General features: G+C 30.0%; 1 protein-coding gene across 2 annotated transcripts; it reads left to right on the top strand.

The window, feature by feature from the left end:
- The first annotated feature begins 8,748 nt into the window (after positions 1-8,748).
- On the top strand, positions 8,749-14,865 carry SYTC (Calcium-dependent lipid-binding (CaLB domain) family protein). 2 transcript variants are annotated; one of them, XM_088802750.1, is made up of 12 exons: positions 8,754-9,096; positions 10,585-10,683; positions 10,795-10,845; positions 10,924-11,047; positions 11,717-11,835; positions 11,934-12,035; positions 12,153-12,227; positions 12,362-12,438; positions 12,781-13,030; positions 13,146-13,520; positions 14,197-14,325; positions 14,399-14,865. In XM_088802750.1, the coding sequence occupies exons 1-12, from the start codon at positions 8,986-8,988 to the stop codon at positions 14,525-14,527; spliced, it is 1,641 nt and encodes a 546-aa protein (XP_088658876.1). In that variant the 5' UTR covers positions 8,754-8,985; the 3' UTR covers positions 14,528-14,865. The 2 variants fall into 2 exon arrangements, with proteins under 2 accessions (XP_088658877.1, XP_088658876.1); XM_088802751.1 differs by lacking the exon at positions 14,399-14,865 and having other exon boundaries at positions 8,749-9,096; positions 14,177-14,313.
- The last annotated feature ends 498 nt before the right edge of the window (positions 14,866-15,363 follow it).

Genomic DNA, 15,363 nt, shown 5'->3' with positions numbered 1-15,363 from the left:
GAAAGATGGATTATAGAATACACATCAAGTAATTACAAACAGAGGGGCTAGGCCTAATTTAGACTTTTAATCTTTCCTATCTTAAGTTTCCAACACAATAGTGATGAACCAAGATGGGTTTATGATTAGACATTATACAGCGAGCAAGGAAGGGATAAGCAAGATATTTTCTGGGTTTTAAAGCCGCCCAAATTAGACTGAATCAAAATCTTTCATTCTGAAGAGCTGAGCTGACTGAGGCTAAGCTTTTAACATTCAACACAACCTCATGAGAATCCAAATGCCTTAATATCTTGACTTTACAGGTCCATTCGGAAAAATAGAAACTACCTTTCACTGAGAAAAAGAGAATCTCAATCTGAGTTATTATAGGGAAGATACGTGTGTATATCATTGAATCAAATGTTTAAATTTTTTTTTAATAAACAAAAATCAAATGCGTTGATAGCTCCTAGCCATCGGCATGCTCTAATACATGCAGTGTCCCACGGAGAAAGAAATTTCCCCTTATCTGCAGTGAAGAAGCCGAAGGCTTCCAGAAGTGCAGAAAGGGTAAGAAAAGCTATAGCGTCAGCTCATACACAACCACTCACAGTTTGAATAAAGAGTGATGGTAATCAGTATATGACGCCATCAACATTTTTTTCATGTAATGATGTAGTTAATGACCTAAAGAGTGAAAACCCAGAGTTTCAGTTTCACCAAATCGAAAAGCCAAAACCAAAAGAGCTGATGTGGGTGGGATACTGACCATTCACACAAGCAAAACAATTTAAAGTATGTGACTGGCTAATTGCCCACCTTCAAACCCAGAAACAAAAGAAAAGGAAAATGTTTCAGTGAATGAACGAAACCAATGATGAACACTTTTACCTTCTTCCCACCACCACCACCACCACCACCAGCAGCAGCTGCTGCTTTGTTCGCCTAAGCAGATAGCCGTATTGTTCTCTTATAAAGGGTGATGTTTGGGAAATTTTTAGGGTTTCCCATGTGATCTTGTTATTATGGGCTTTAAAACTAACTTGTTGACTTGGTTTCATTAACACGAAATGAGAGCCCAAAAAAAGACTTTATGGGACTCAGCAGAGGCCTCAAATTTTTTGTTCTTCCTTATTATTAAACAAGCAAGCCTGACACCTTAAAAAAAATTAAGATTACATTTGGTATTTTATAATTTAATCACATGACAGGAAATATGATTCTTAAGAAATAATATTATAATATTTGGTACATTAAGAAAGTGTTAGGTTTAAATATTACAAAAATAATATTACAGTGTTTGATTTACAAACAGATTATTGTGAATGTAATATTAATTTTTAAAATTACCTTTATGCATAAAAATATAAATTTAATATATTTTTATATTTTTTTAATAAAAATTTTTAATTGATAGCATGTTTTTAATAAATTTTTAATCACATATATTTTATTTTTTAAAAAAATGATCCTCTGTTGTCTCAAGAATAATTGCTAATTATTGTTGTTTATTGTGATTTTGGTATTATTGTTCATTATTTTTAATTAATTTTTTTTAGAGTTTTGCCCATTAACTTTTTATATAAGATTAGGTTTCTAAAAGTCATAAACAAAGCTTTTTATGCTATACAAACACGCATGCATATATATATATATAACTTATGACGATTTCTAAAAAATTTGGTAAATAAATTAAATAAAATTAATATAAGGTTGGCTTAAACAAAATCTTTCTTTCCTAAAGACTGACTGAACCCAAATGCATTGACAGCTTGACTCTTGAGCCCCAATTTGAATAATTAAAAGTAGCTTTCAAATAGAAAAAAAGAATTCAGATTCAAATTTTTATCGAGAAGATACGTGTGCATATCTTTGAGTCAAATATTTAAATTTAAAAAAAAAAAAAAATCAAAGCATAGCTATTTTTGTTGACTAGCGCTCGTTTCCCTCTTTCATTTTAAAAGAAATATACATAAATTATCTATACTAATTAAACTCCCATGACCTCCCTTATGAATATTAATCTTTAGTAAAACATTACTTAATTTAAGTATAAGAGGAAAACAATACGACGAGAATTTAACTTAGAAAGCTTAAACACTTAACCAACAATTTGGACAGAATTATGTATAGACTCTTGAAAACTCTTGGTCAAACATTCTAGAATATATGAAAAGGCAAATATTGGCTTTTGAATATACATTTCTTATGCTTCCTACTTCCTACTGGGTTGATCTTCAAATAACCTTATCCTTAATGTGGTTGTCAAAAGCATGATTGAATATTTGGTTTAATTGTAGATTATGCATGTATCTCATATTCAAAAATTGAGCTTTAAGTCTTCTTTATCAAATTTAAAGAATGGATACTTAAAAAGGTTTGTAAATCACATCAAGTATTTGATTTATTGATTGATGTATAATTTTTTTGTTTAAATAACAAGGTTCAAATCCTCCTTCTCTCAATTCTAAAAAAAAAATTATAGATCCTCAAAAATAAAAAATAAAAAATTTAATTTCATAAACAAAAGAATTACATAAAAAGTTTTAATTTAACTAAAATTGTTTTTTTTTATTTTTTAGATTAAAAATATGATATCATTGGAATTGAAAGCCTAACAAATAATCCCTCTCAACTGAAATTTTCAACAACATGATGAATCCAAATGGGTTCAAATCTTTAGGCCCATTTTTAAAAAGATGGAATTTTTTTAAATGGTTGGCTTGCTCATTTTGATATCTAGCGTTCTTTTTTACTCTTTTTCATATGTTAAAAAATAGAGATGTATGTGTTATAGATTTTACATCAATAAAAAGGATTTCACCTTAGTAAAAAATAAAATGGATTTTGAACTTATTATTAAGGGTCTTCCTTCACTTGATAGGCATGTATTTTAAGTTAAAAAAATAAATTCGTAACAAGTGATATCAAAATCGACTTAACTCTTCATTAAGAGTTATCAAAGTCGAATTAGATCCAAACAAACGTAGGTTCATCTTCTTTATTAGTAGTGAAAGAGCTAATGCTGTAAAGGTGTTGTATAATTAAGTGAAATAGAAGATCATAAATCTTACGTGAGTAAAAGATGAGATGAATTTTAAACTTATTAAAAATATAAACTCATGACATAGGTAGGTCAAGGTTAAAACCTCAACATCAGCTCTTACAAAATTTTTTCTAATTGATTATATATTGGACTTTACACTCTTTGAATTTGACTTTTAAAAGTGTAGCTACATTTAAATACATTAAAGGTGTTTTAATTGACTCTACTCATGAAAGTTAAACACTCATTCAACAAAATTGATAAAATAAAATTTTCGAAGCAATATCTCATTGATTAAAAGCTGAGATTTTAATTCCAATACTTTGACTTTGAATTTTAAAATATATAAATGAAGTGAGATTTATAAGAGGATTGAAAGTTAACTACCCCTTAGTTTTGAAAATTTTAACCAAAAAAAAATAGGTTTGGGCTCTAATTAGTATTAATAAAAAATCATATTAATCAATTTTAAATTTCTCGGTAAAAAAAACATAATTTTAAATTTATAAAAAGAAAAAAATAATTATTTGAAATATTTTCCTATGGTTCCTACTAGCCTAGGTTGAACTTTAAATAATTTCATTAATTGGGCTTCTAGCCGGCTGGAATACAATGTACGTGGATCAATTGGCAATCACTAATTAATGTTTATGGCAAAGATTTCAACATGCATGCACAAGGGGACCTAATTAACTTTTGTAATAAACCACTCAAAATGCCAAGAAGAATTCTTTGTTTAAATAAACAATAATAAAATTGAATGTATGATCATGGTAATTATATGGTGCGAGAAGAAGAAAATATCAACAACCTTCAATGGAAAAAGAGAGAAAAACCTGGTTATCTCACAATTTCATAAGCAAATCAAAACCCCAATGATATTGCATTGTAAATATTCTAACTTGTGTTGTGATCATGTCGGAAAAGAAAAACAAATTACTGTAAGTTTTGCTATATCTTATGATCACAAATTCATTTTGAAAGGGGTTGCATGTCACAAATTTAAAATTTTATATAAAAGATGATTAAAGGGTACTTATAAAAGCAATCATACAATATATATATATATATATATCAAATTTTATATATATAATAAAAAAGAAAATTAAAAATTGAGCCTGTCACTTCCTTGACTTTTCTTTTGATGTCAGAAAAGAGAACATAGGACCACATGACCAAACTCTACTTATGATGATGAAAAGAACATTTATGAATCATATAATCCCGCGTCCAATCCACTCAACATCCATTATTTCTATTAAAATTGATAGGAAAATATGAATCGCTCAACCTGTAATCAATTGACTTATCGAGATAACCGATAACATTACTTGACATGGTTGAGAGAAAGTAAGTTTACGGTTCAAATTGCTAATTATTATGCATGAGCCCTACCATTTGAAGTAATGGGGCAAGATATATAGAAGCTGGGGAGAGTGGTCCATTAATTATAGTTCAAGTTCGTGGGTGCACTTGTATAATGGGAGATAGCTCCCACCTATCGGCATGCTCTAATGCCATCCCTTAGGACTCGATAGTTATTGTGACTTTAAATGGATGTGCATATACATATATATATATATATATATATATATATATATAAATGGTCCATTTTATTGTAGTGTTGGCCATGATGTATCCGTCCACTATATATATTAAGTTGTAAATAATATTTCTCTATCAAGTTCCATTCAACGAAGACTAGTTGGTTTATTGGGGAATATAGAATCAAGATTAGTTGGCCAAGGGAGAAAATTCGTCACAATGTGAAACAAAGTAGCCTCGGACCTCCCATATCTCTCCACAATCATATTCTTAAGAACAAAGCAATCGTTTTTTTTTTTATAAAAAAAAATCATATTACAAATAAATTCTAGATATCGATCATGAGTTTGAAGGAACTTGCAACATTTAAAAGACTAATTGTAGTTATTTATTAATTTAATTTAATTTAATTATTGGGCATATGCGTGTCAAACTCGATTTCTTTTTTTGATAAGCATCAAACTCGATCTTCTTATAAAGGGTGGATCTGATTTTGTCAATAATTTAATGATTTTGGGTTAACAGTAGTACAGCGTAGATCATATTAAGACCAGCAGATTAGTTATTTTTTTATATATATTTTTTGAAAGCAACGTTTCCTATATATTTTCTCTTTAATTTTGCTTTAGCCTTTTAACAAAGGTTTAGCCACCTTAATTTGTACATCCCAGGAGACATTAATAAGAATCTTCTATATTATATAATAAAAACTGAAGGAAAAAAAAATCTAACCTCTCACGATTCCATAGGCAAATCAAACCCTCAAACATTTTTCATATATATTCCATCGATCAACTTCTTGGTTGTGTTTTTATCAAGAATAATTGTTTTTTAAAAATTTATTTTATATATAATTAAATAATAAATTATATAAATACCAATTCGAATTTATTATCATACTCTACTAGATTATAAACTCATTACGATTTACGAAATTACAATCTTCACTTGACACACCACAAAAATCTCTAAAAACACCTTATATGTAAAGGTCGTCTTTTGTTGTCTTAAGAATAATTACTAATTATCATTGTTTATAGTGGTTTCGATATTATTGTTAATTCGTTTTTAATTAAATTTTTAAAAAAATTTCTCATTAATTAATTTTTTATATAAGATATTAATTTCTAAAAATTATATATAAAATTTTTTATATTATACATACATGTATACATGTATGTATATATATATACTTACAACAATCTCTAAAAAAATAGATAAACAAACTAAACAAAATCAACACAAGACTGGACTAATATAAAGTTTGCTCATCTTTATATAAAATATATATAAATTTATAATTTGTGTTATAGCTATTATTATTATAATTATTAGAGCTATAAACTCTTGTTATTTTAATATTCTTCTCCGACATTAAGAGACAACTCAACAAGGTCTACAATTAATGTTTCGTGAGAACATAAACAAACTCAAAGTATTTGTTTTTTTCCCATAGTTTCTTCAAGTAAGAGAAAATGGCAATCACGGGAGTCAATAATCTCCTATATCAAATTGACAACTTTTTAATACATTAATATCTCATGATTTCACACTTGAGTGACATCCATTTTTCCAATATTTTCAATATAAAATACAATCCTACCACCTTAAGAAAGGACTCCAGTTCAAATGATTTCCGTTTGAGCCTCCCAGGAAGTAAAGAATAAAATCGGATCAAATTCAACTATGAGATAAAGACCCAATTAAGTAAAATAAAATAATAAAAACTCAATTGGATATAAATCAAAATACATATATAAAGGAATACGACAAAAATTTTAAAGGCTTAATATAGTTCATGAGTTTTATTTAATTATTTTAGTTTATTATTTTAGAATATTTCAAAACGATATTCACTTTCTCAAAATTAAAAAAAAAAAGCTATACAATTATCTATTGAAAAAATAATAAATATTTAATTTAAAACACAGGAAGGACTAATAAAGATTGAGATATTGTAAACTAATGTAATGATTAATGTACTGACTATACGTTTTTGAAAAGGACTGCTTATACAGGGCCGAACTACATAGTCGGCAGGAAGGACAAACGTGTTCGGGAAGTTGCATTTATGAGGACATGGGAGCTACCCCAAAGCCACCTCCTATTCCTGTCAAGTTCATGCAAGACTGAAGCAGGAACATTTATTGGCAATGACAGGGACACAATTAACAGCAACTTAATTTCATATAAAAGATGTGATTAAAAGATAATTATATAAAATTATTATTATTTTATCAGTGAACATGACAACCGTCACTTCCTGTCTCTAATTGCTTACCACACGTGTAGTTTGCATTAATAATAGGTGTGTAATCTCATTTGTCAGAATAAGTTCGATGCAGGAATCAAAAAATCTCATGTGTGAGAGAGGTCAGCATATATTCAGGAATCACTTGTTTCCAAAGGGTGCAAGTTCCGATGGCATTGCATGAGCCATCATTTGTTCTGTTGTATTATGGCCACATGACGGCCATTTCCATATGCAGCAAAATATATATACGTATAGAGGAAAGTCATATATTTAACTTATGCTACCTATTTGCTTTAATGCCATGACCATTCGAATAATTTCATGTCTGTCGTCTTGGTTTTTCTTTTTTTAAATGCACGGACACTCGTAGAACTTTGAATTATTTCATTTCATCTAGTAAATTTTATTTATTTTATAATTTAAATTTAAAATTTTTTATTAATTTTTATTATATTTAATCAAATTTTTATATTTTATTTTAAATTAAATAAATTTTTATAATTAATAATTAATTAATTATTATTAATCACAACGATATTTATCATTTTATTCTCACGTAATATTAACATAAAACGTGAAAAATATCATATAATCACGTTATTTACATCAAATTAACATATCACATCATAATTCATTATAAAATATTAACATATCACGTTAACATAATATGATGTAAAATAACAAATGTTACTTTTTAATTATAATTAATCAATTATTAGTAATAAGAGTTTATTTAATTTAATATAAAAATATAAAATTTAATTAAATTTTTAAAAATAATTTTGGATTTTTAAAAGTATTATATTTTTTATTAAAATTTTAAATTCAAATAATTGAGTTGACAAAAAAAAAAGATATATATTTTTTAAGTTTGTCTTCTCTCCATCTATTCTATATCTTTATTTATTTTATTTTTGTGTTGTCAGGGACAATATATATATATTAACTTTGAAACATTCGCATGCACTTTCCAGCTAATTTGATTGAAAGACAAAAGGGTTGGCCAACTGTTAAACCATCTTAGTATGACAAATGCTGCCTTCCCTAGATATCAAACAAACAGCAAAATTTTGAGGGCTTCTCATCAAAGAACTGGCCTCCCCTTCTTGTCCCCAAGAAAGAACAATTATATTTTGGTTATGGTAAGTAAGGAATAAAGCTATGCTTGTTCCAGGTATAACCTTCCCCAATAAACCATTCTTAATTAACCTTTTAAGGCTTGACCCAGCAATTATTTATTGAAAAAAAAACCCTTAGAATTAATCTCCATGATTTGTTGAGAAGTAGGGATTAAATCAAACCTTATTTTATTGCAGTTAATTAATTTTTTTATTATAAAAAAAATTATTCCCATTTATATTTTCTTCCTCCTAAAAAGGGCCTTGCTATCATTTTACAAACAGTTATTTGTAATATAATACTATTTTTATTGGCCAAATAAATATCAAATTCCATGAAAATTTATTTATATTTATTTTGACAAATCCCAATCAGGTAATCACATAAATATTTTACTTAATTTTTGTATAATAATAATATTACTGAATTATCGAATCTAATTGTCAAACATTTTAACATTAATTATTAATATGAAACTGACATAATAGTTCAAAAAAACTCATAAATTATTAAAAAAATTTAAATAAATCTTTATTTTTATCATATGTAATCAAATATTTATTTTTTTATTTTAAGTTAAATAAATAATTATGATCAAAAGAAAAATTGGTATTTCGATTAAGGATAAATAATTGACTATTAGTTGTAAAAATTTAATTTAATTTAAAATAAAATATAAAAACTTACTAAAATTTATTTAAGATTTTTTTAAATAATTTAAAATTTTTTTAAAAGATTTTGGATATAAAATTAAAGTCAAGTGCATGAAAGCAAGCCTTGACCTTGATAAGTTCAATTTTGAAGCGAAAACGTAAAGTTGGCGACGTGTCCATGTTTTTGGCGGTTTTATCCCGGGACTCAAAGGCACACCCCTTTGATACGTTTCTGAAACAAGCAACATTTTTTTCCTTCTGGACTTTCTCGCCAACCCTATGTAATTTCGTTTTCCTTGTCTTTGCAGTCAGCCTTACTTTTCTTCGTGTTCTCTTGATCAAAAAAAAAAAAAAGAAAAACACTAAGCTGACAGACAGGGGGGGATATGGGATTGTTGAGCACTCTGTTTGGAATTATTGGCTTTGGAATTGGAGTTCCTTTTGGACTCTTGGTTGGATTCTTTCTCTTCATTTACTCTAAGCCCAAAACTGTAATGGTAAACAAAGAATTTATCCCAGCTTCAAGTTTTGTTTCATTGTTTATCGTTCTTGTTTAGATTTCATCTGGGTTTTTTTTTTTTGCTATTATTTTCTTCATAGCCTTTGCTGGAGAAAATGGTTTCTTTTCATTCTTTTTCACTTTATATTGTCAAAGTTGAATGCTTTTTTCCATTTATTTTCTGGTTATTCTTGTTAAGTTTCAATCAGGTTATTTGTTAGTTTCTTCATAGCTCTTGTAAAAATGGCTTTTTTTTTCATTTTCTTCTGTCAAAGTTGAATGCTTTTCCATTATTGGTTTAGAGATAACAATGTATCGGAGCTTCATAGTGTTTTCTTATTCTTCTTTTTGTTTTATTATAATTTTTCTTAAGATTTTGGGTTTCATCTGGGTATTCATTGATATCTTCTAAGCCTTGGCAAATCTGTTTTCTTTTCTCCATTTTTTCTGTCAAAGTGGAATAATTTTCCATTATTGGTTTTCTGCATTTTTTCTTGTACTTACTTCAATGACAGAAATTCTTCAATTGTAATCATGTTATATATATATATATATATTTTTTTTTTGGCATCAGAGATGGAATGTTAGAACCGAAAATTGTATGCTTTCCCGTTATTCTTATTTTCTCTTTGCAAAATTTTAATGCTGTACTTCTTCTTTTTTTTTTAATTTGGTGAAAGAAAATTTTCATTTTTAATGTGTTTGATTTCTTTTACTTGTACAGAAACATGTTTAAGATGTTTTGCTGAATAATTTCCTTGTTATCAAAGTCAAGCATTAGAGGAAAAGCAAAGTGGGCCTTTTATTACATTTTAATAGTAAAGAATTTGTGGTTTTGAATTGTTCTTTTAGTGGGGTTCTAAGCTAACAAATAAATTGAAATTTTGTACGAACGGATATGGACCATCTTTTCGTTTTCCTGCTTTTAAAGTTTATTCTAAAGACGTCCTTAATCATGCATGCACATGTCATTTATTTATGGTCTATATTGTTTTTATATAGTGTACTCATTCATGTTTTTTAAGTTTTGAACATTAATTATATTAAGGCAATTATTATATTATCATCTTAATGATGCCTCTAGGTGTTCCATTGCTATCATTTAGCTCAAGTAGTTGAGAAAGAAATGCTGATTGTCACTTAAGGTGGGATGGAGTGTCTAAATCTTTGGATGATTTGGTGATTGTTGAATTTCCTTGAAATGGATAAAGGCAGATTGTATCATATCAAATAAAGTCATGGCAGATGTGATGTTGAATTCTCAACAAGAAATGGAATCATTCTGTATTCCTTGAAACATCAGATGAACATTTTCAGATTCTATGGTTTCAATTGTTCATTTTAGTAATTTTATCTGATTAACTCACTGTCTTGCATGGTAGAAAACTCAGTGAACTTTGAGACTCAAAATTTAATGTTGATAGTGATGTTATTTTCCAGCTAAGTTATGCTTGTTTTAAGCTCATATTTGGATTAACTGATACAGGAACCAATCCATAGGCCGCTTTATGAGCTAGATAATAGTGCTTTGCTGGATCTTCTCCCTGATATTCCATTATGGGTAAAGTGCCCTGATTATGATAGAGTAAGTATCATACGATAGGATTATTTATCGTAGTTATTAAATTACTTACATTTTAACACTGATTATTTTTCCTCTAGTTGCTATATTGATGGCAATTGTGCAATGATGCAGGTAGATTGGTTGAACAAGTTTGTTACTTATATGTGGCCATACCTTGATAAGGTTGTTTGATGACTTAAATAGTTTTGAGATTTTCTATTATTTTTAGTTATCAAGTCAGAGTTTAATTTTAATCTACAGGCAGTTTGTGCTAGAATAAGAAGCATGACAGAACCCATATTTGCAGAGTATATTGGCAAGTTTCAGATAGAAGCAATTGAGTTTGATAATCTAAGTCTTGGAACTCTTCCTCCAGAAATTCATGGTAATTGCTCTGCAGTGTTTAGTACATTCACTGTGATGAGAGTTAATGCAAATAATAGCACTAAATATGCTGTCTGCCTTTAAAAGCCAAGTTCACTTGCATCTCATTACCCATGAAGATGCCATGAAAATCACAAGTGTTATTTCATAGAACAAAGTACCTAAGCCCATTGTCACATTTAGGATTCCATTATCACAAAGCAGGGGAAGCATTAAAAATAACTTGCAAATCCCATTCCAATTCTTGAGCTTCCTATGGTGTATTTATCATTTTATCTAATTACAAGCTGAGCCAAAATTTTTGGAAAAGAGAAAGAGATCAATTTTTTATTTTGAGCTTTTGTCAGAAAATCTATGCCAAGAATCTTTTTTAAGCTGGTGCATTGTAACCCATAAAGGAATAAATGGGATAACATACAGGTATGCACTTTAAGCCTAGAATTATGTCTAAATAACACTCTTCAAGATATTATTGTGGTAGAATTACAATATGTTCATTGACTGGAAAGCATGTAAGTAAGATAGAATTCTTCTAAAAGAATTGGATGTTTATTATTCACCAAAATCATAGGATAGTAAGTGCAAACATTTAAGCATTGGAGGTACTGAGCATACGTCCCTATATTTCTTCGTGGTTTTTTCTCAATATGTTGTACTGCACCATTTGCAGGTCTTAAAGTCTGTGAAACGAATGAGAATGAACTAGTCATGGAACCAGCAGTTAGATGGGCTGGCAATCCAAACATAGTTTTGGTGTTGAAGTTGTTATCTTTTAGAATCACACTTCAGGTCAGAAGATTGAAGATAGAATTGACAGAAGAATATATCTTTTCTATTTTTATATGAAAGATGTGTTTCTCCACGAGTTTGATTATGCTTCTTCACAGTTAGTAGATTTACAAATATTTGCGGCACCACGGATAACTTTGAAACCTCTTGTACCTACTTTACCATGTTTTGCAGCTGTTGTAGTATCTCTGCTGGAGAAGGTTAGTTAAACTTTTTGAAGATTGGAAAGTATAGAATTAAAATGATTATCTCCTATTGTAAAAATAAACGAAAGCTTCAATCATTTTCCAATGATGATATTTACTACCTACCTGCAGCCTGAGGTAGACTTTGGGATGACTATACTTGGAGGGGATATTATGGCTATTCCTGGCCTTTATCAGTTTGTCCAGGTGCTGTACTGGTAATTTCTGTATGAAAAGAGTTGGTTTGTTTTTAGTTGCCTGAATTTGGATAATTGCAGAGGGTTTATGTACTTAGAATTTTGTCTGAAGAGGAGTCAGCTAACAATCTTAGTTGCCTGCAGAAAACAATTAAAAAGCAAGTAGCAAGCCTGTATCATTGGCCACAAACACTAGAGATACCTATTCTTGATGCTGCAACGTAAGTTCCTATGAATATACTATGTCAGTATCTAATACATTTTTCTTACAGAACTTTCTGGAACTTATATGTACATACCTCTTTTAACTTTTAAGAGCTTGGTGAAATTTCCTCGATAATAAAATTTAAAGAAAAGATGCCATGAAAATAAGAGTGGATGATGTGATATTTATTGAACATCGTCACAAGCTTCTTGAAGAGTTGAAGTTTCACATACATATGGGGTCCTCGGCAAATCATATGTACAAGATCTAAATGCTTAAATCATTACCTTTTTCATTCATTTCTTATTAAAAATAATGATTTTTGAATTTATTGTATTTTTTTTTGGATCCTCTATAGAGTGGCTGTAAAGAAGCCTGTTGGAATACTACACGTGAAGATTGTGCGGGCACAAAAACTACTAAAGAAGGACATTCTAGGCACATCAGATCCTTATGTCAAATTATTTCTAACTGGAGAGAGCCTGCCGGCAAAGAAAACAACCATCAAGAAGAGGAACTTGAATCCTGAATGGAATGAGAAGTTCAAGCTTATTGTGAAGGACCCCCAATCTCAAGTTCTTCATTTACAAGTATATGACTGGGACAAGGTTATTTCACCTTCCATTTTACTTAATAATAGAATGAATTTCAAAGGTAACAGATGAGATTTTATCTCAACCAAGATTGAAGCTGGTTTTTCTTCCACTGTGTTCTTATTCACAGGTCGGTACTCATGACCATCTGGGAATGCAGTTAGTCCCCCTGAAAACTCTTACACCCTACGAGACAACAGAATTTAATCTTGACTTGCTGAAGCACACAAATATAATTACTGATCCTCAAGATAAGAAGAAAAGAGGGAATATTCTGGTCGAGCTGACATATGCACCTTTTAGAGAAGAAAGCATTAAAATAGATGGGCCTCAGGATGGATATGGGAGGCAGGAAAGTGGATTTGACAGGCCATCTGACAGTGAGCTCTTCAGTGGAGCAGGTCTGCTTTCAGTTATGGTTCAAGGAGCTGAGGATGTTGAGGGTGAGCGCCACAATAATCCTTATGCTGTGGTCCTTTTCAGAGGAGAAACAAAAAAGACAAAGGTGAACTTTTTTAATTTATATATATATATATATAATTTCTTGTAATTATCCTTTAAAAATTGTTGCATGCAAATGTACAGAAAAGAGATTCACAGTTGCATCATGGAGTCATAGAAAGTGAAAAGGAGACCTAAAAAGCCTACTAGTTAACCTGCATTCTGTTTTGCTTCACTTATTCTTGAATCTCAAGTTCTGTTCTTAACTTGGCATGCTACGTGCAACTGTCCCCAAAGCTTGCAAATTAGGAAAAAGGGGTGTGTTATTTTTGGACCCATCTTCTGGTAGGTGAAGCCTTTGTGTTAGATCAAGGGATTTCAAACTTGACATTGATTTTTCACTAAACCAAGCCCTAGAGAGAATATTTCTATATATTTGAAATATCCTTTAATAGGTTTCGTATGTTTTAAAAGAATTCTTTTCTAGTTAATCCACTCATTTTTGGAGGATATAATCAATGGAAGGCGAATGCATATCCCTTTCTTAAGCCTTCTTAAACATTTATGAGCATTTTGTATACCCTTCCCTCATTATCATAATGTGACTCTTGCTGTTTCTGAACTGCTTTAGTGAATAGTGATAGTTGAAATTCAACAGTCAATATAACATTTATAAAGTTCTTCCACAGAAAGTTTTATCTTTTTTTTTTTTTGGTTAAGTACAAAAATGGTGTTTTCAGATGATCAAGAGAACCCGTGATCCCCTGTGGAATGAGGAATTTCAGTTTATGCTTGAGGAGCCTCCTTTAAATGAGAATATTCATATTGATGTTATGAGCAAGCGGACAGGCATTAGCTTCCGGTCGAAGGTATGCAACTTTCTCCATTCTCATTGTGGCATTTTATCTGTAATGTTAGTTTCTCAAACCATCTTCAATGTAGGAATTTTTGGGATTTGTGGATATCAATCTCACTGATGTTGTCCATAATGGGCGCATCAACCAGAAATACCACCTAATCAATTCAAAGAACGGAGTGATACATGTTGAAATAAGATGGACAACTGTTTGAGAAACAGGGTGAAGATATGACTGAAGCAAATCAGTATTGCAAGTATTGCAAGAATATTGAAGATTACTAGGAGTTTGAGGAACAGGATGAGAACACAATGGATGCAACTTGTACACAAAATACACAAGAACAAAGATTACTGCAGAAAGTTCAGCACGAGGCTGAAACCAGAACAGAAATGTATATAATCCCAAATAAATTTTGAGAGCCGCCGCATTTTTGCCAAAGTTGGTCGATCTTTGCATTGGGTTAAGAATGAAGGTAATGATGAGCTTTATAATTAGTAAACCAATATTGAATTTATAACTTTTTGGGATAATAATATACAGTTATGCATATATACTCTTCTATATTTTCAACCATGAAAATTTATCTAATTGAGTGCATTGTAAGTAGGCAACCCGATCATTACATGATCCTAAGTTTGTGTAATTGAAAATTCAGCAAAATGGATTTGAAGTTAGAACCATGCAGCAGATGACAGAGTGATAATAACCTTAAAGTTTAGCTTGAGGGTACTCTTAACGGTCCAAGCATTACAGATGCTGTATCTAATGAGCAATGCAGAAATTTTTGTCATGGTGGGATGAATTGTTCTTTCATCTTCTGCTAAAAGGAAGCTCGGGGATATCCGTTTTGGGACCAATTATTATTGGGTTGTGATGGTGCCCGGGTCCTTCACACCAATGTTTCATGGCTTAAGTTAAGCACACTTAGTTGGACACATCTTGTGCTTGCTCAAGTCCAATCAAGAATCTTCACCCAAATCACGCCCACCTCTTAATCAATCAGTAGCAAATTAAGGAGCAAAAAAATTTAGTAGTGTCAATATACAA

The sequence above is a fragment of the Theobroma cacao genome, chromosome 10 (genome assembly GCF_053813885.1).
Source record: "Theobroma cacao isolate CCN51 chromosome 10, ASM5381388v1, whole genome shotgun sequence".
Classification (NCBI taxonomy): Eukaryota; Viridiplantae; Streptophyta; class Magnoliopsida; order Malvales; family Malvaceae; genus Theobroma; species Theobroma cacao.
Note: the sequence above shows the minus strand (reverse complement) of the source record. Positions and strands in the feature narration are given on the sequence as shown.